The following is a 21593-nucleotide window of genomic DNA, read 5'->3' on the forward strand; positions in this document are numbered from 1 at the left end:
GTGATTTTTGAGAAGAAAACATCTATAGCATTGTTGTTCCTTTGCTATTGTCCAGTGTGTGTAGAGATTTGTGAATTAACACACCATATCCCATCTTTTACATTAGTTTCTATATTACTTATCAACTTCAAGGTAAGTCATAGTTCCATGGTTAGTATATTAGATTTTCTGCAGAAAAATATCATAAAATGTCGGTCATGAGTCGAGCTATGTTTTTTGGGGCATATCTTTTTTAAACTAAAAGCAGCAAACAAGCCAAAAATGTTCATATCATGGTAAGGCAACAGATATTTTAAACATCTATAGACTAATTTATTTATTACAATGATTTTAGTGTTTATTGATTCAGAACATAAGACATTCATAGTTTTTATACCATGCTAGGATGACATCAGGTCAAACATGATAATGTCTTCATGTCCACACATATAATGTAGATAACTCCAGGTCAACCTCGACTTTCTGTGATTAAATCTTTTGTAGTGTCAATAAGAGTTCTTTTAAAGTTCTGAGCAGGATATATGGGTAGAGAAATAAGGTAAAAGATTAATGGAGATGGCAGCAGTTATCAAAATACAAAAAAACAGTTTTGAAATATCCCATTTTATTTTTTGCCATTATTAATGTACAATGTTTTACCTCAACAATCTTACTACTCAGGACCAGAACACAAAATATTTACATTAATACTTGCTAATCTTATGTTACAAAACAGCACTATACTTGCATATACATGTATTACAATGGTTATTTTTTTTACAAATATACGCCAAGAAAACATTTTTTTTTTTGCAATTACAATAAATATTGCACAGACTTTGGGGGAAATTGTTTCCCATCACAAATGAAATAATGTGGACTTCTTATAAGCTTCCATTGTAAACACTATGATAAATCAATGATGTTTTTTTTTACAATTTTTATAAATAGCATGATGAGATTCTTAACTCATATTCTTATAAAAAACTTTCTTGGTTGATGAAACAATCACTTGTTCACAATGGATCCAGAGGAAGTAACGATGAAGTTTTTTTCATTAAATTTTCAAACTAACCTAGCACTACAAAGTTTTCAATAACCAAACACACATAATTCACAACCATCTGAGATGAAGTCCAGTCTAAGATTGAATTTTGTATACATATTCATGTATATATAATACATCTGTGACTGAGTACAGTGGGATTCATTTTCTGTGACTACAGAAGACAAAGAGGAACAGATAGGTTGTCTCTTACTTTTTCAAACCTAAAAATAAGAAGGGGAATTCTAAATTTAACCTATAATTAATTTACCAAAAATAACACAACAAAAAAACAAAAAAAGAAGAAGGAATTAAACCAATACAGAATGATTCAACATTATATTTTTTTAATAGATAAAAGGTCCATATACATATGACCTTGTAAACATATATTCAATCTGAAGACTGGACTCTTAACATTCTTCATTACATACACAAAATAATAACTCTTCAATCTTAAAAATACAGCCAACACTACTTTTGTCATTCAGTCCACCACACAATAGGTTAGATCCAAGAATACAAGCTTCACTTTATTCCTTATCATTGGAATATTTGGTGAATGAATCTGAAGATAAAATTTCTATTTATAAAATGGGCATTGCACTTTTATATGCTCACACAAAGTAACTCAGAACACATCAAATACTATAAATAGCACTTATGCAATGGCAGTTCTACTATGATGGATATGTTTGAATGAGATATTAGTAATTTACATCCAGAAAATAATCTATTTGATGGTACTTTATTTCTGAGATCAAGACAATGACTAATGAAATTTTGACTTATACAACAATAATAACTATATATGAAAATGATAAACAAATTTTTGAAAAAAAATTACAGTAAAATTTAAGTTTGAAAATTATCTGTTGAATGAATATCACTGCTATAGCACCTTATTCAACAGACATGATTGGCGGATATAACTATTCCTTTTGTCACACTTATGGAATTATCGAATTAGCAATCTATGAAACATTCAGATATTTTGTTTATATCATTACCAGTTAGCATGCAGTGTTCTACAATCATATATATAAAACATTCATATCTGCTCTTACATTATGCATGTACACTTCTTTTTCATCTATATCAAAATTCCTCATAATACTACTTATCAAATTGTAAAACATTTTCTCCCATTATAGTATTCTAATTTTTGACGCCTATTCTTTTGTAATGGTTTTCTTATAACAATCTTTTACTTTAACTTTTTTTTTTTAAACAACTACATAGGAAAACCGTTCTTAAAAATTGATCTTGCTTGTAAACAATTTTCCATGTTATTTCTTTGTGAAATTGTAGCAATTACTTTAGTAATCAAAGATCGCAAATACATTACTCTTTCAACATATATTTTGAACTTTTTAATAATTAATATATTTTTTTATATATCATCTGGTATTCTAATTATGAAAGGAATAAAATCCTAAAGACGCTAGAGCACAAATTGATTGATGTAGTTTGATGGGCTACAATATGTTTGAAAGCACAAAGATAGCAACCACTGTTAAGCTCACAAAATCATGATTCTAACATTCAGCACACATATAAATTATAAGTACACACTTATTACTTGAGGTACATTATCTGAAAGCCCACATTTATATATAGCTGATAATAATCTTCAACTAAGGAATATTAAAAACTGGACTTCCTAACAAGCTTAATAGACATTACAGATGTTTGCTTAGAATACTGTATTACTTTATAAAGTCAAGTATGGATTTCTTAATTAAGTCAACATTTCACATTCTTATTAAAGTGCTTTCACATGATAGACATGTTTTGAATGTATATTATAACATGATATATGCCATCAATTTCAATGTCATTTTTTTCTGATGTACTTAACATGAACTAGTTTTGAATTCTGCAATTTCTGTTGTTAAAATGGTGGATCTCAATGGACCAATCATTCCATTATGATTTTGTTGAGAAACACTGCGTAGCTGAGATAATGCAGTCATCAGTTTGGCATTAGCATTGTCAAGAGTTTGTATTCTCCTTTCCTGTGCCTCAATGACACGTTGTTTCTGACGAACTAATGATTGCATCTCCTCTTGGTCTGCCTTTAGTTCCTTCTCGACAGTCATCAATCTGGGAATAAAAGATAAAAAAAAAATCAGTATTTTTGAAGAGTAAACCATCAATGTTTATTTACATTGTGTAAAGTTATTACTTTATTCTGTTGAAATAATGCAATTTCTAAATAATCAACAATTTAATATCGTCCAATTTGGATGATCATGACAAAGAAATGATTAACTTCTTGTTTTTGTGTCTGGGTTGCTGCCTCACTGGTATATAACCCCATAGCTCTTTTCATCAACACCAATATTTGTTTTCTCTACTTTTTCCTTTAGATTTCCTGGCCTGTTTTAATATTTATTATTTACTGTTATATTAAAGCTAACACAAACCAAAAATAATAATTAAAAATTTCTCTCATTTCTGAAATTATTCAAATTTACACTAATGCTGTTACTCTGATGAAATAATAAAAGAATTAATAGTTTCTGATTTTATACTTCATTGTTTTTAAATGTAAACTAACTACATATGCTATCAAGAAAGCAACAACATCAAACAATTAAGCTTGAAACAAACAAAAACCAGCACTTGTTTTGTTCTTGTTTATCTATTGCCTCTTTTTTTTTTTTTTCTTAATCTTAATCTTAATAACTGTTATTAATCACTGTATACTGAATACATAAAGATAATAGAAAAATATATAAAAGTCCTAATGTTCTTGTTACACAGAAAGCAAAATATAAGTGTTCCGCATAATATTTACAATAAATAATTTTAGTGATACATGTAGTAATTCAAGGATATAAAACTATGTGACAATAATCACAAGAAACTACTGATATTATTTAGGAGAGTTTCGTAAATAATGTTCAAAACATTCTTTTAATATTTAAAGAAGGGATTATTTTTATCAATTACTATAGATGCATTTTCAGGACCTCTTACAGATAAATAAAAACTTTCTTTTACATCAGAAATAGTGGAGACAAACAAAGAGAACATATATAGTACTTTATCTTTTAACATATTTCCCTCCAAAAATTAATCACATCTTATATAACTTTAAGGATGGACTACTGGAAATGATTTGTGCTATCTCTATTTGCTAATATATTCTAAGTAGATGTATTGTAACTACATTGAACATGTATCAGTGCATCATACTGTAGGTATAGCATTCAGGATTTAGGAGTATAAAGATCAGGAATGGAAATTTAAGATAAGGAATAAGTATATCTTAATAGATATTTCTACTTCTTATTTCATTTTTTTGACTTTAAAAAAAAACATTCTGTCTACTACTTTAATATAATAAAATATACGAGATAAAATTGTTTTGAATTTGAACGTATTAATGTAAATGGAATAGTACCATACTGCAAAAGACATACCTTTAAGATATTTAATTTAAAAAGTAATTCAAATAAAAGTTCCTAACAGTTAGATATGTATGTGTTAATATAAATGTTAAATATTTTTCTTTATATAAAAGGCATTAACTTCTGATACTATAACCCAAATGTATTACAGGAAGCAACAGAATGCTCATATTAAATAAGCATGTTAACCAGGGGAAATTGTGATTTGAGTCTTATAGAAAATCGCTAAATTTTAGAACCTCTCTTCCAATCAACTACTTAAACAAATATTATTTTACACTAAAACTATGAATTCTTGATCTTTTCACCTATGCTATGAAAACTATAATAATCAAATACAATTTTCTTTATTCAAAATATTCTGAAAACTGAGTTATTAAAAAAAAATCAATAAAAAAGTTTCCTGCCAAAATTTTTTTAAAAAAGATAACAAGAAATATACATAAGAAACTTTAAAGTTTCATGCAGAAATTACTCCATGCCTGAAAGAGTTGACAAGTAGTGTTCAAAGAAATAACTAATGATTCAGTTCATGCTTAATTACAACTTAATTAGAAAATTACCATTTTATATACTCGATACAACTGAAATAATATAATGATAATCATTTTATTTACAATTTTCATTGGTACATTTAAGAATTTTTGGTTTCTTAAGATTATCTCCCTTAGCATAGTTTTGTTTCAACATGTTTACTATACACAAGAATATACATTCTTTTTTTTAAATTGATCATAAAACCATGAATAGTGTAAATCAAAAAAGGCACTTCAGAGTATTTCTAATATGTTTTTTTATTCCTAACATCTACATTGAATATACATGTAAAACTTTGGAATGTTCCTCAAGTATCATTTTCCTAACCAAAAAACCTACGACACTTATGCTCGTTTAAATATGTAGTATTTTATGCTGCTATTACAAAGCAACAAATTTTGAGACAAAAAGCATTGTGCAAGAAAAAAAGACAACTACAGAAAATACTAGAGTGGTTCTACTTAAGCCAGGCATGAATTCCAAAAAATGAATTTTCACCACAGATAAATGACGTCGTTGTAATTCCATGCTGAATCATCTAACCTTTGTATTATCTGTTTCATCTGATCGTCTTTTTGTACTTGTTGTTTACGAAGTCTTTCTTCACTTTCAGACAGTCTAAATTGCCAATCATCAACCAACTGCTGTGTTCCTGTTTCATGTTCCTTCAACCTATCCTCAGCTTGCTGAAGCCGATCTTGTGCTTCGTTCAACTGTTGTCTTAACGTTTCAACTTCACTCTCATACTGTGAAAATAATTATAATAGATGAGTTACAATTCCTATTTTGTTACTGTTTATGTTAGATTATATGAAAAGGGTTTTTTACTTTCTGAAAATACAGTTAAACCATTGTTACAGTTGATTTACATGTATAATTAACCCATCTGCATACCATCTTTAGAAAAAGTATCCACATTCAGCAAATACAATGTATCACAAATTGAACTGAATGAAATGATAATGGCAACAAGTAATTGCCATATTTCTTTCTGAATTATTTGACCTGATATACAAATATAACTGAACAAACCATTTGAAATAAATGGAGAATGTTTCCATGGGACACAGATGATGCCCCCGCTTGCATATAACGTTATAAAGACACAGAACTAGAGAACTGTAAAAGTGACGCTACCCAAAATTTTAACTTGATCTGTGTTTTGTGGTAATAAGCATTGTGTATAAGTTTCATAACATTTGGTTGAAGCAAACTAAAGTTAGAGAACGGAAACCAATTTTGGGACTTACATACAGACAAGGGTAACACTTAATGCCCCCTTTGCCTATAGGAGGGGGCATAACAATTATGTAGATAGAAAGTGTGTGTTCTACAAGAGTTATTATTACTTCTTCAGTTGTCAAAATCAATATAACCTATATTACATTAATAATGAATTACTTAAGATGTGGGTTTTCTTTGACTGAAATTGAGCTGAGTTCCATACCAAAAAAAAATTTTCATATACAAGATTAAACATAATGAATAATGTTCTTTGTTATCCGATTAGAAAAAAATAATACAATTTTATCTATATATACCTCCTGTTTTGTTTTTTCCTGTTCCTGTATTTTTCTTTGTACAGACTTAATTCCCATATGTACAGCATTATTCGGAGAGAGTTTCCGTGAACCTTGATCGGAATCTTCTGTGTACGACCTATCACCAAAAGAGTATTTATGTGAACCTTTGTCAGAATTGTCTGTATAATATTTATCACTATATCGACTAGAATTACTGGTAATATCACTATTACTATAAGCATGACTTGGTCCATATTTAATATGAGAAGAAATGTGTGAATCAGTAGCAGTCCTACGTATTGGATCGTTATATCTTTGTCTCATATGCGAAAAATCCATACTGCCAGTATGGGAAAGTTCTTTAGGCCTGGATGGAGCCCGACTCAATGAGTAATGGTTACTAGTTGTATGAGATGGAGTAATATTACTATTGCGAACATCATCACTATTTTGAGATGAAACAGATGAATGTAAATCTAATGAAAATTTCACTGCATCACTCGATGACTGTACAGAATTAGATCTTGTAAATTTTGTTGATTCAGTTGTTGACATTGCAGAACTAGAACGAGTCATTTTATACAATTCTTGTTCTAAAGATTCACTACTACTTGAACTGGATAATTTGGGGGCAAGATTGCGTAATGGGTCATTACGCTGGGGACTAAATAATTCTCTGTCTGAGGATTTCACAGGACTTCTATGTTTAACAGTGTCCTCTTCACTACTGGCTGATCCAGAACTGGATCCCTGTCTGATGACGTTAGGACTAGACATTGAATGTTTTGCACTATTGAACTGATGTCTATACACTGGATTTGAGAATGATAATGGTTGGAGAGGAGCCTGAGATGAATGAGATTTAGAAAAATCCTGTGTAGTATTTGGATCAATAGGTGAACTGGATTGACTATATCCGAAAGACTGATAACCGGAAGATGCTATAGTAGATATTTGACTTATAGATATTTCACTCCCATTCATATTGTGATCAGAGTCCATTGATGAATTATGTACATCCTCATCAGCGAAATGCAACAAATCAATATAGTCTCCTTGGTGGCTTTCTGCCACATTAACAATTTCACTCCAAGATTCATTCACTCTTTGTTCATTTGATACACTTTTCACTGATACATTAGACACATCATACTTAGAATTTTTATAAAATCCAAAATCATCATCTGTCTCAACATTATTTTCAGAATCAAACACGCCCAATCTTGATCCTCGCCTCCCACTTAACACAGGAATATCCTCCCCTCCACAAAGTTTTAACATTTCCCTGACAATTTCTGTAGGGGAGGTGCTAGTTTGAGGAGGCATGTTGACTAGATTGTCATATATTTGGGATTTCCTGTTCTGTTTTGGTGGTGGAATCACCAAACCAACATCTGGATTTTCAAAGGCAGTTTTCAATTTACTTAAAATGCTTGGCAGTTTTCCTAAGCTGGATAAAGAATCCTGAAACAGACAATAAAAAAATATATGATATATGGCAACACTTTGTCAGTATGAAGTTTTATCCCTATAAGTAACCTTATCCAATCATATGCCATTCTGATGTAAAATTATCAGAAACTAAGATAACAATAAAACACATTGTGTAATGTACATTTACATTATTTTGTTTTTTTTCTACTTAAAAGCATTAAATATAAAAGTTTGTACACAGATTCACATTATTCTATTCTTTATTACCTCTTTGTAGTTGCAATGGTCTTAATAAACAGGTGAGTTATAACTTACCTGAGGGCACTTTTCTAGAGATTCTGTTAACAGACTGTGTAAAATAGATAATTCTTTACCCAGGTCAATGTACCCATCAAACTCTAGAAACTGGTTCCCTCCATTTGTATCTGTTGACTGGTAAAAAAAAAAAAAAAATCATTTATCAAATCCTGATATGTTGATGATTAAATAATTTTATTCTCAACTTATAAAAAATTAATAAATCATTCTTTTTTCTTGGTGTCGTTCCTTTGATTTCAGTTCTTTATTGGTCAAAATTCAATTATGATGTCAAATTTTCTTGTGTTCCTCTGAATTTCCTATTGTGATGTAGAAAAAAAAGATGACCATGCCTGATGACATTACATAGAAAGAAAAAAATCTTTTTGCAGATCATTGGAAAGAAAATTTAAGTTAGTCTGCATATCATCTACACATCATTAGAGAAACAGATTCTACCACCAAATCTGGTGTGATACAATATTTCTCCACTCTTGACAGTTAAATTTAAATATTTAAAATGCTCTGCGAGCCTCGCGTTTTAAATTTTCATGTCTCAAGTGGAAAAATATTGCATTACACTCGATATCTATATATATGAATAGTCTGAAACCAACCAACTTAAAACTTGCAATAATTTTATCACAATATTACTGTATAACTACCCCAATTCTAAATATTTTTGTATTGTAAAAAAATAAGATGTGGTATTATTGCCAACGAGAAACCTATCCACAAGAAACAAAATGATTGATTGTTGGTGTATTAACGCCACTTTTAAGCGCCACATTTGGGCTATTTCGTGGCAGCCAGTTTTTATTGGTGGAGGAAACGGGAGTGCCCAGAGAAAACCACCAACCTTCGATAGGAAAACTGACAATCCTAGTCAATTAAGATTGGAGTCGAGTGCACCTGCACGAGCGGGGTTCGAACTCACAATCTAAGTGTTGACTGGCTAGTGATTACAGTAGTAGAACTACTTAGACCACTTGGCCACCGAAACAAAAGGATGAGGATGTACAGCACTATAGGCCATCATAGAGCCTTCATCCATGATCAATACCGAATACTGTATAGTAAGCTATAAATTGCCCTGGCATGACAAAATATGAAACAATTAAAGAGAAAACTAAAGGCCTAAATAGCAAACAGCAACCATACAATAGTATAAAAATAGTATAAAAAAACTTACTGATATCTGTTGGAGGAACTGATTCATACTTTCACTATGCCGCTCAATAAAATCATTCATAAATGTCATATATTCTTCTTTGGCTCCAAATCTGAAAATAATGAGAAAGTTATACATTTGAGTAATCAGACTTCATAAATAACTCTTATCTCAGAACTTTGATGATCATTTATTTAATAAATTCCTATATGTAATGTCAAGCATCTGTATGTATGTTACTAAAAAGCAGATAAATTATCATAAAGATTTGTAGTAATAATGCTTATAAAATATATTACAAGATAAATTTATAGTTATAAAAATACTTAAGTACTTACTTGGTAAAATTTGCAAGAGTTTGGATTGTCTTAGCGAGTAGAACAAGATTCCTGGCAGCTTTATCTGGAGGGTATTCTGAAATACAGACAGATTTCTGAAGACTATCATCTCATTGATTTAAATGCATTAAATGTAAATTTCTGTTCTTATCTTTCGGATAATTTTATTTGGTTTTTGTTTATCCTTTTTTAAGATAAAAATTTGAAGCCCCTGAGTCCTAGTGTATTTTTTTACTATTTCATTATAGACATGGTTACAAATTTCAAATTAATTTGTAAACATAAATCATTTATTACTCAACAATCTTTAAATATTTTTATATTAAAAACTGCTGAAGCACGCCTCCGGGTGCGGGATTTTCTCCTCTCTGTGTTGAAGACCCATTGGTGGCCTTCAGCAGTTTTCTGTTCTTTGGTCGGGTTGTTGTCTCTTTGACACATTCCCCATTTCCATTCTCAATTTTATACATGCAGTCAAATTGTATTGATATCATTTATAAATATGAAATATGGTCACTAACTATTTAAAGCCATATTTTTGACATTAACAGGATGTTCATAAAAAAAATGTAATATTATTCAGAATTGCAAAATCCCTGATCTTTTAATCATCTAATTATGTATAAAATCACATACTTCTTAAAAAATTATCTTAAGTGTTTCTGTCAGACATTCTAATATCAAAAATAACAATACATTTTTTATTTATCAATTTTATTTGTAATTGGCAGGAAACCAGAGAGGAATGTCTGGCATGTTTCATATTTCTATTTCTAATCCTAGCCTAGCCTAGCCTTGAACAAAAAATGTTTTAACCCCTGAAAGTGTAAATATTCAATATTTACTATGTATGTATATATTTCATATGAATCAAGATTGGGAAAATGAATGTTAATAACCTGAATTACCTTGTATTAAATTAAATAAACTAGGTGACATTATAGCTGGACACAGGAACCTAAGAAACAATGAGGCACTTATTAAATTCTCTGCTGTATTCTCTCTCTCCATCTCCAAACAACGAGAACGAAAACAGGCGAAGACATCTCTCAGTTCACTGTAAAAATAATATATATTTAACACCAAAATGAAAGTTAGGAAATGTAGTATGATTGACAATAAGACAACTACCGGTATCTACCAGAGTTAAAATGACGAAGACAAAAGTAATTATAGGTCACTGAACAGCCTTCACCACTTATTCCTTTCATCATAAAGATCAATGATATAAATAAATTATATACAGTACTCAATTCTGTTGAAGTTGTGACTTTTTTATTCTTGTCAATAACATAAAAAACATCGTTACATATTGTTGCTATTACCTATACAATATTTTTTTTGGGTGTGTGTTCTGTATCTAATATTGAATTACCTGGGGAAATAGCAGTGTGAATTGATGATTTTGGCAAAGACCATTTCACTGTACATGTCCAGTATACTTTGGTTACTCTGTAAGAACTGTGGAGTAACTTTTGTGGGATCTACCTCACAATCATCTCCAGATTCTATCAAAGACTTCACAAACTCTGTCATCGTATCTTGTAAATACTATGAAAATACAAATCATTTAAAGTAAGTCATATAAATGATAAATTAAACTCATTTACACTCATATTAGTCATTTACTTGATAATATATTTTAAACTGGAATACTTAATTGAATTTTTTTCAATTATTATCAATTATCACAATTTATTCTATTTATTAAATTTATTATATTCATTTTAAAATATTTCTATTATTTTTAATTCTTACCAACACTTTGTTGATAAAGATTTATTTTCTATAACTAACCTTTTCACCAACAAGTTTCATGTAAGCCTCCATTGCTTTGGTTCCGATAGAGTTACCTCTCATTGTAAGGTGCTTGTTATCTGAACAGGAAAAAAACAGATTCAATTGATGTAGTTCCATTACAAAAAAACAATATTAAAAATTACAAATTTACCACCCAAAATGATTGATATTTTGGCTTAAACCAATTAAAAATAGGAAAGTAGTAACATATCATTTCAAATTACATAATTTGACAGTTCTTGAAAAATTTCATTTCTTTTTTTGTTTGTTGAGAAGTTTATTTATTACTTCCTAGAAAAAATGCAAATATTTCAGTTAAAAATTCTAATAGTTCCATTACACATTTTGTATAAGTAAGTAAGCATTCAAATAAGTGTGTTTAATATCTCCAGTAGTGATATCCAAAGTACTCTTACCTAGCCGTGACACTTCTGCCATTATTATGTCTGTAAGGAAATCCTTAGCTTTACCAAGTTTCTGTAGAACATGAGCTAAACATGTAGCTATATCTTCTTTATCTTTTACACTGATCACAGGTTCTAATACTTCACACAACTGACAATAGTCTGTACTCAAATACTGGGAAAAAAAAGAAAAAAAAATTTTGTAACCAACATTAACATGTCAAAATATATCTGAGTTATCTCCCATTGATTGGAAAATGGCTATTATTTCATCTAGATATTTCAAATAGCACTTATTCATGTTAATTATTTCTATGGACAAAATATACCTAATATAATATATCTCATGAAATAAATCAGGTTAATAACTTTAATATTCTGTTTATGATTGAGATTACTTATATGAAAAGATATACTTTTGTTCTAATTGTTTTATGATAATATCATACTTCTAATGGTAATATTTTCAGAGCAAAACATTTTACCATTTAAAATATGAAATTTTGATAAAAGAAAATGGCATGAATACCTGAGATAAGTCTTTATACATATCAACAGGTAATATCTGTACTGTGTGATATCTTGCTTTAATTCTTATTAAAGGATTTTCACTTTTGTTCTCTTTCCCAACTCGACCTACAGTTCCTGATGTTGAGTTGAACCATTTCTCAACAAAGGTCCGGCCTGTAATTTCCGAGGCTGGGATGTTTACATAACCTTTAAATAAAAACAGAGTATTACATTGAGCATATATACATTTAGTTAAACATCTTTAGTGAATACTGATTAATACATAAGATTTCAAATTTCTGCTTGAGAAAAATTCATTTATAAAATTTATCAGTGTGTTTTTTGTCTTTCTATATTGTATTCCAAAATAGATGAAAAACAATGATAAATCTATGCATCTCTGATCAATCAGCTCTATAATACCATTACATGCCTTTTTAAAGCAAGCTATTTTAGTGCAACTTGTTTCCATGTTGTCCTGAATTAAGTGACAAAGTGTAGCCCACGGCAAGTTTTAATGAAACATAATATCTAACTATAACCACAAGTGTACTAGATTAACCAAAATTACATTTCTAAATATGTCAAGTAATTTTGTGTTGTCACTGTTTATTTCTTAGTGCTATGCATATTGTTATTATCTATAGAGGTTCCTATATAGGATAAGACAGGTATTTTTTATTACAGTAAGGACATTGGGTAATGTATCTACCAGGACAAAATATTTGTCTAACCTATACTGTGAACTTAGGACAAATATGTATTACCTATAAACTGATTTTTGTCTTTCTTTTTCTTTTTATCAGCTTCTCTGTACAAATTTACTGTAACAATCTGTGTGTCTCTCAAGTTACTGAAAAAGAAATGTTCAAAAGTTTATTAAACAAAAATGTTAAGTGTACGTGTTAGGCAAAACTTTCAGACAATAACAAAAACAAATCACTGTGTTTCACACAACTCCACAAAAAAAGGTCCAGAAATGTAACTCCCTGACACTTTTGCTGTTGGTGTTTAGTGTGCCAATAAGCTTTTACTGTGGGTGTTTAGCGTGCCAATAAGCTTTTATTGTGGGTGTTTGAGTGTCAAGTGAAGTTCTTCATAAAGTGAATGTAACAAAATGGTTTTGGCAAAGTACCAACTGGCATTACAAGTATCTGTAAGAGTTTACACTCTTATAGTATACAACTATCAAGTTACAAATTATTAGTGCTTTGCAATCCTTTCTTATATAGCTACACAAGATGGCCTATTACTTGGTTTATACTAGCTTATTTGTCAATGTCTATGTCCTATAAAGACGGGCAATATATCTGAATGTAATCAACAACACAATCATTTTGTGTAATGCTTAAATAAGCACCAGAATAGAATGGATAGGGGCCAATCTTAAGACATCTTTGTAATCAAATTGCATCATATTATTTTTACAGATATAGAACAGATACATGTATAAACATGACAAATGTCCTATTTTTATAGTCTTCTAGTGTAGTCCTTGGCCTATTCCATATTTATCTAATTCTATATTTATACACGTGTTAATACCTTGCTTTATTAAGACATTTACATCATATTTAAATTTGTTACCCATGCTTGGAATCACAATGACTGATCTACCTATGTATATTGACAATCTCTTTATTCTTGTTTACCTTGTAAAGTTATCTATTGCAACATTTTAATCCTATTTCATACATGAAGTTCAAATCTTGTGACATAACAGAGTTATGTAAAGGGGGGTAATAACATTTGATACCTTGATATATCTTCAGAAATGATAATGGCTATCATTAAAATAATTATACATCTGATATAATTCATTGATGAGGAACAATGTATCAAAACGTGTAGACTGTATTGTAAATAAGATCTCAGACATCCTTCTGTTATGTCATATTCACTTTGCATTAATGAGCCTCTTTAGCCTTGTTGAAAGAGAGTACAAGCAATTTGTTTGCAGAAATAGTTGTATCACTAACAAATTATATTGTTTACTTCCTTGGCAACACAAAGTGAACTGTACAGTCGGAATATTTTGCTCATTTTAACTAGGTTGTGCAGGGTACCTGGGGATTGAGATGTTTAAAGGTTACACAAGCTATCTCTATAACGAAAAACAAAGAATGTGATATTCTACTTTGAAAGAATCTATTTCCTTGTACTGTGAATACTTTATAATTTGTGGGGTACCAATTATCAGGGAGTTTGTGGGTAAGTGGTAAACCACAAATTCAAATGTCACATGACGTTCAATTTTTCTATATATCATGTGCAAGCTCCACGAACATAGATTTTTCTCTCTCAAGGAAAATTAGTACCCACGAAAAATAATGGAATCCATAATATTTCTTTTTTAATTTTTATTAAAAAAAAAAAGAATTTTCCACATGGTATACTTACTTGAATTCAAAGTGTTCTCCCCAAAACAACATTTCAGATTTCATTTTACTGGAAGTTTTGGCATACAATGTTCGATCTAAACAAATTTCACAGAAATACCTGGAAAAAAAATCATATTTGTTAAACTATGTTTTGTGATATATTATTTAGATTTCTTTTTACTGGGAATGAGTGTATGAGTATTTGGTTTGTTTAATAAAAACATATTTCAACTATATTCTTATGTTTCCCATGTGAATGCCTTCCAGCAAAACATGATCAAATTGCCATTCCTGACAGCTGTAAAAACTGACCAGAACATGTGGTTTAAAGTTAATCTTTGCTTTGATCTGCTTTTCCATAAAACCTTTGACCTAAACAATATTTATTTGATACTATTTTATTAGGAATGTGTTGCTTTTTTAAATGGTTTGAATTTTTTCTCTTACTTTTTCAAAGGTTAAAATAATGTCATCCTTTTTATTTTTATTTTTAAATTTTAATAACCTTAATCAAATAATTTTTATGTGAACCAATGAAAGTAATCTAGATTAAGAACAAATATAATGTACATGTCATTTTCAATTTATCTTTTTGCTACTGGTTTATTTCTTAGATGTAAAAGTAGATGTCAATTTCACAACAGGTTGGAATACTTCATTTATCAAACATTTTCTCTGAAGTTTTCTCTGATAAGAATGCAAAGGATAATCATAAAATGTAAACATCCTGCAAATTCATTAAAATAATTTTGTCATTTATTTGAACATAAGCCAGATTTCTGGATCTTCCTTTCCATTTTTTAGCAATTAGCCAACTTTAGTCAATCATTTTACAGAAAACTGCATCTCAACTATCAATAATGTAACTTTAAATATTTCTAAAGCCAAATTACTATTTAAAATAGATTTATCATTATTTTTTTACTGACAAATAAATCTGAGAAGATATTGTAACTTATCAAAAATTGTCCTGAAAGGGCCCTGAAATCTTCTGCAGTATTTGCAATTTCCAAAATGTAATACAATGATTTTTTATTTGTCAGTAAACCTGACAGGTCCAGTGAATTTGAACATGTCTGTTATTAAAATGCTTTTGGTTATCCTAAAGAAACTTTATTGTTCATTACAAACATGTAGTTATTTTGCCAACTATGAGAAAGGTTATATTGTAGGGGGATCATTTTTCATGTTTCAATTGGCAGGTCATAAATCAGGTGGACGCAGGTCACTTTGCACCACCCTATAAAAGTCCTAAAAGATTACATTTCATGTCATTTTGATGAAAACTAATCTTTTTTTTTGTACCTACTAATACTAAATCCATACAAAGAAACAGCTTGCTGCTCAGTAGAGTTTGGTATTCACATAGGACTTAGTCAAACATTACATTAGAGAGTTTGACACTGATGACAATACTTATACCACAGCAAGTTATCATTGGTACTATGGTATAAAGAGATGCTAACAGCCAAAGTTATGTGATCCCACAAATACTATTTGAAAAATGTTCTTAACATCACTTTTTATAAATTCCTATTTTAAGTAAACCTCAATAAGGTGATATCAGAGTGTACTTTTTGTTTTTTAATTTTGATATTGTAAATTCTACAGATTTACAATTTTTATCAAAACATATTCCATATGTACAGTATTGTATACTTTCTTCTTGTCATTTATACATATTTGTTAAACTATGTTTTGTTTATTTTGTAACAAATCATATCAGCTGATTTATAAGTCAATACAATTTTGAATTTTGCATTGTATTTGAAGTTAATATTATAAAGCCTGTACTTCCGTTTCAGTATATAACAAGATTTTATCTCAATATGAAATTTTTAAGTCATCAGCAATTTCAAAGTGGGTTGTTTTAAAACAAAACAGTTATATACTCTTTAACCTAAGATTTTTTATAAACATCACCAGTTAGGTACATCAAAGGAAACTGATGATTATTTATCAGAGTACTTGTTATAAGTATACTAGTGTAAAGGTCATAAAGAGTATATGTAGTACATGATAACAATGATGTTATACAGTACAAAAAACTATGTACTACAAGCTTTCTGTGATAAGTACTTAAATGGATCCATGGTATCATGTATGGATTGATCATGTTCTTATCTTTTGCAAAAAATATTAATTTCTCGAATAACCTGTATTGCTGAATACTGACTTAATTTCTATTTATAAGCAGCAGCCATCTTGGATGCTGCTTGAAGAGTTTAAATGTTCATTGAAAGTTGGTCATTTAAGGGAACATTACTAACAGAATTGTTCATAAAATCATTCTAATTTTTATATAATAATGATACACAAGACATGTGGTACACTAGTTTCCCAATAAATGGGGAATGTGTCCATGGGACACAGAAGATACCCCCGCTTGCATATCGTATAAATTTATAAAGGGACATAACTGAAGAAAAAGTAAAAGTGATCCTACCCAAATTTGTACTTGATCTGAGTTTTGTGGTAATAAGTATTATGTATAAGTTTCATAACATTTGGTTGAAGTAAACTTAAGTTAGAGAACGGAAACGAAAAATTCAGCAATTTTTCCATTTGTAAAGGGCATAACTAGAGAACAGTAAAAGTGACACCAACAAAATTCAAAACTGATTTGTATTTTGTGTTAATAAGCATTGTGTATAAGTTTCATAACATTTGGTTGAGGCAAACTAAAGTTAGAGAACAGAAACAAAACATTCAGCAATTTTTTCCATTTGTAAAGGGGCATAACTCTAGAACGGTTAAAGTGACACCACCAAAATTCAAACTTGATCTGTGTTTTGTGGTAATAAGTATTTTGTATAAGTTTCATAACATTTGGTTGAGGCAAACTAAAGTTAGAGAACAGAAACCAACTTTTGGACGTACGTACGTACGAACAAGGGTAAAACTTAATGCCCCCTCCGCTAAGGCAGGGGCATAATAATTACTAAACCTGAATTATGATAACACATGTATATATTTGTTAATTAGCAATGCTAATTCAATCTTGACTTGCCAAACAGCTTAAAAGACACCAATACTTACTTCTTTTTAGAGGGTACATTTTTAGCTTCCTTTATCCATAGTTTAAGAGAGTTGTCTGTTCTCCGTATATGTTCCTGGTTTGGATGAACTGATTTCCTCAAGCTGAAATTTATTTAATTAAACAGATTTCAATAAAGAAAAAAAATTATGCCATTCTATGTTTCACTCTATGTGAAGTGATGTTTCAGCTTTTATAAAGTATATTGAAATGAGGCATCAGAAATAGGTGTATAATGAGTAAAAGAAAAAAAATTGGTGCTTCAAAATGACTCCCTTTTCCTCTCTTTTCTCAAATTGATTGAGATGGAGTGGGTAGCTTCAACAGATGTTCTGAATACCAAATATTCTGCAACCCCTCCTCCAGATCTGTCAGTTTCTCATGATCCAGAGAGCATACAATATCAGTGTCAATTAAGTATCTGTGTACTATCTCATTTAAAATTCAAAGCTTTCCTTTGTGTTTTGAATCAATAATATACAAAACATCAACCACTTTTCCAGCAAAAACAACTTTTAAATCCTGAATTTGAACTTTTGTCTTTCTTTCAGGCTGCCAAAATGAGGTTCATGTGACTCATGTCCATCAAAAGTTACATGATAATGACCATGTTTTTTGTTTAATGTTAATGATTATGTTAATACTGAAATGTGTTATATTTTGTTTTTGCTTGACCCATATGAGTGTAATTTTTGCTTAACCCATATTAGTATAGTTTTTGCTTGACCCATATGAGTGTTATTTTTGCTCAACCCATATGAGTGATATTTTTGCTTGACCCATTTGAGTGTATTTTGCAATTGAGGTTATTATCAGTAATGCTGTTGCATTACCATGTTTCCTGTATCTCTTGTTTTATAAACAAAGAAAGATTAACAACCAATTTCACTGAAATAACATTGATAGGTCAAACTTACTGACCATGTACATGGTATCAGATTTCTGATTAGGATCTGATCATTGATAATTTTACTGGACCAACGACATATGGTCTTCAGATAAGTACTATCATAACAAACACAAAGGAATCAAACAATTTTATTTCCCATAGAGGACCCACTATGTATGGGCAAAATCGGTGTGGTGATTAGGATATTAAACATTTACAATATAGAAAATACAAAAGAAAAAACAGCTCAAACATGGAATATAATATGAGTTAATAATATAACCAATTTATTATAAACCATAATGTTCAGACAATGCACCAGAATCAGCATCCTATCCTTTATTAATAAGTCGTTATGAGTCAAGTCCTCGTTGCTGATGCATAAGAACAAATATAATAGTTATCCAAATGCAGGAGTCACCAAGGGCAGGTGCTTAAAGGACACTCAAGCAAATAAACATAGATATGAATAGTTAAGCACTTTATAATGCATTTTAACAATGTATTTTAAGTCTCATCTTAATTCTCAGTTAATAACTGCTTACAAAATTTTATCCTAGCTTTAATATCCTACTCCACAGAGAGTGGAAAAACTCCAGATATAAGACATGTTAAAATGCTACTTTATTTCTATAAAATTTGACCAATGAAACAAACTTGTGAAAATTATGGTTCCATAAAGTCTAAGGGTGTATTTTTATTTTCAAGTAAAACAAAACAAAACTATCAATTGACAATGATAATTAAATTGTTTTGGTTTTTATGGTCAATGGTCTGTCAGTGGGGGAGTATAAAAATGTCTTAAAACCAATAACATCCCCTTCAGGTCATGGTTTTCTCAGTATTGTTGTCACAAAAAAAACAAATCAGTGTTTATCTCAACTATCATAACATTATATATTCTGAATTTTATAACTGCTGCAGGGTTTAGGCGAGTAAGACATGTCCTGTAACAGTAAATAAATGTCTTACGATAATGTCTTACGATACGCCAACACTCCACAGAAATACACGATCAAGCGACTGTCAACTTGTCAAGTACATTTTGGTAATGGTACGAACTTGAACATATAACTATTTCATTGTAACAGTACTGCAAAACAGGAAATATTAAAAACAAGGAAATTTTTGCATTTACTTTTACACTATGACCAACTCAAAAAAATAATTTGTGTGACAAGGTAAGTATGGTTGCAGATGACTGTAAAAGTACACACCAGTGATTTGGATAAGGAGTGTATGTCAATGTTACAGCAACCCAACATCACAAAAAGCTGTAAAACATCTGTTGATTAACATGCCATATTTTACAATAGACAAACTGACAATTATCAGTTATACACGTTTTACCATTTTATTTGAGGGTTTCAATTTTCATGTTTTGTAAAAACATTGTTGGTTCAAAGATTCTAAATTTGTAGACTCAACTGGAATTTTGGATTTTGTTGGGTACTGTAAATTTGGCAGTTGGAAGGAACTATGAAATCTACTATAGTTGGTTCCACATGAACAATAATACTTTCATAGAATCTTGGAAATATGAATGTTTAGTCATTAACTTTTAGTGTACAATTTTACCCCCATTCTATAAAAAAAGATGCTTCCAAACTCCATTAACTATAAATGATCCACTCATAAAATCATATAACAGTGTTACAAAAAGAGAAAATGCTTATCTGAATTAAAATCTTTTACACTTTATTTTATTTACCATTCATAGACTTGCTAAACAAATTAAGGCATTGTTTTCATTCATTAAAGTGCTTCTGACTTTACAGGCCAATAAATGACAGTTGGTGGAACCATCTTAGAAAAAAAATATACTTCTGGAGAACCCTGTTGGTCAATATCTAAAGAATGCTAGATGACTCAGCATTTTTTTATATTATAAAATCTGGTATGTGCTCTGCTTTTCAGAAAGGTTAAAAATGTAAAAATCAGACTGAATTATCAACATCTTATCAAAAAGTATAAAAGTAAACAAATAAAATCTAAATCCTTGGTTATTGAATCATTTTGACATCCAAATAATAATTAATAGACACATACCTTCCTATCCATTTCTCACGTTCCTCTGCAGTCCGGCAGGAGATGTATTTACTTCCGTTCGTTGTTGAGACTTGGAAACAATGATCCTGACCAAGAATGCTGGAGTGCAAAGGTTGAATATCTAGATCTGTGGCTGTCAGGTCGATGGCGTGCATGTTGACGTGGCTTGTTAGGAGGGACTCATGGGAACGAGATGATCTGATCCGTGAGTTGATCAGGTTCCTGAAAGGATAAGTAACAATGTCAAACCAGTCTTCCACTTTATCATGAAGACTTGCTGGGAGACTCAGCAATCGATTAAATCCTGGCAACATTTTCCTCTTTTTTATTTTCATGAGATCAAATACAAAGCTACATTTCTAATCATACAAATTTAATGCCTATTGTTGCACTAATTTGATTTCCATGATGCCATCAGTTTATCAATAATGTCTGCTGTAATTCTAGTTACATTCCAAGAACACTGCAATTATATAACGAAGCCAATTTTTGTCAACATCCAACAAGAAAATTTCTGATGAATGTCCATGTCTATGAATTCATTATGATTATCCAAATTCTTGTATATCTACAAATCTACATTCAGTCTATTCATGTGAAGGATATAGCAAAGGTCCAGTCCACAAAGAATGATCCAAAACACATATGAATAGACTGTTTTATCACATTCCAATGTAAAGGAACATAATATAAGGAAAATAGGAAATCATCAAAGTCAATAATTATCGTTTAGTGACCATTAAAACATAATCACAATGTATTTCCAGGTGTTCATTTACA

At 30.0% G+C, this 21593-nt stretch overlaps 1 protein-coding gene across 16 annotated transcripts in view; it reads right to left on the bottom strand.

Moving 5' to 3' along the window:
* Window positions 1-584: 584 nt before the first annotated feature.
* LOC127728229 (disabled homolog 2-interacting protein-like) overlaps window positions 585-21593 on the bottom strand; it is a 130649-nt gene continuing 109640 nt past the window's right edge. For 14 of the 16 annotated variants that reach the window (XM_052235458.1, XM_052235459.1, XM_052235457.1 and 11 more), the window contains 15 exons: window positions 20814-21035; window positions 17878-17979; window positions 14858-14956; window positions 13225-13310; window positions 12477-12664; window positions 11960-12122; window positions 11541-11620; window positions 11119-11294; window positions 10652-10800; window positions 9744-9819; window positions 9427-9517; window positions 8253-8369; window positions 6522-7967; window positions 5524-5726; window positions 585-3130 (listed from right to left, as the gene is read on the bottom strand). In XM_052235458.1, coding sequence (XP_052091418.1) covers window positions 2881-3130; window positions 5524-5726; window positions 6522-7967; window positions 8253-8369; window positions 9427-9517; window positions 9744-9819; window positions 10652-10800; window positions 11119-11294; window positions 11541-11620; window positions 11960-12122; window positions 12477-12664; window positions 13225-13310; window positions 14858-14956; window positions 17878-17979; window positions 20814-21035 — 3448 coding nt within the window. In that variant the 3' untranslated portion in view covers window positions 585-2880. Of the gene's footprint in view, window positions 3131-5006; window positions 5028-5478; window positions 5727-6521; window positions 7968-8252; window positions 8370-9426; window positions 9518-9743; window positions 9820-10651; window positions 10801-11118; window positions 11295-11540; window positions 11621-11959; window positions 12123-12476; window positions 12665-13224; window positions 13311-14857; window positions 14957-17877; window positions 17980-20813; window positions 21036-21593 lie in introns of all 16 variants that reach the window. The other 2 variants (XM_052235462.1, XM_052235461.1) reach the window with 2 other exon arrangements.

The sequence above is a fragment of the Mytilus californianus genome, unplaced genomic scaffold (genome assembly GCF_021869535.1).
Source record: "Mytilus californianus isolate M0D057914Y unplaced genomic scaffold, xbMytCali1.0.p SCAF_2, whole genome shotgun sequence".
NCBI lineage: Eukaryota > Metazoa > Mollusca > Bivalvia > Mytilida > Mytilidae > Mytilus > Mytilus californianus.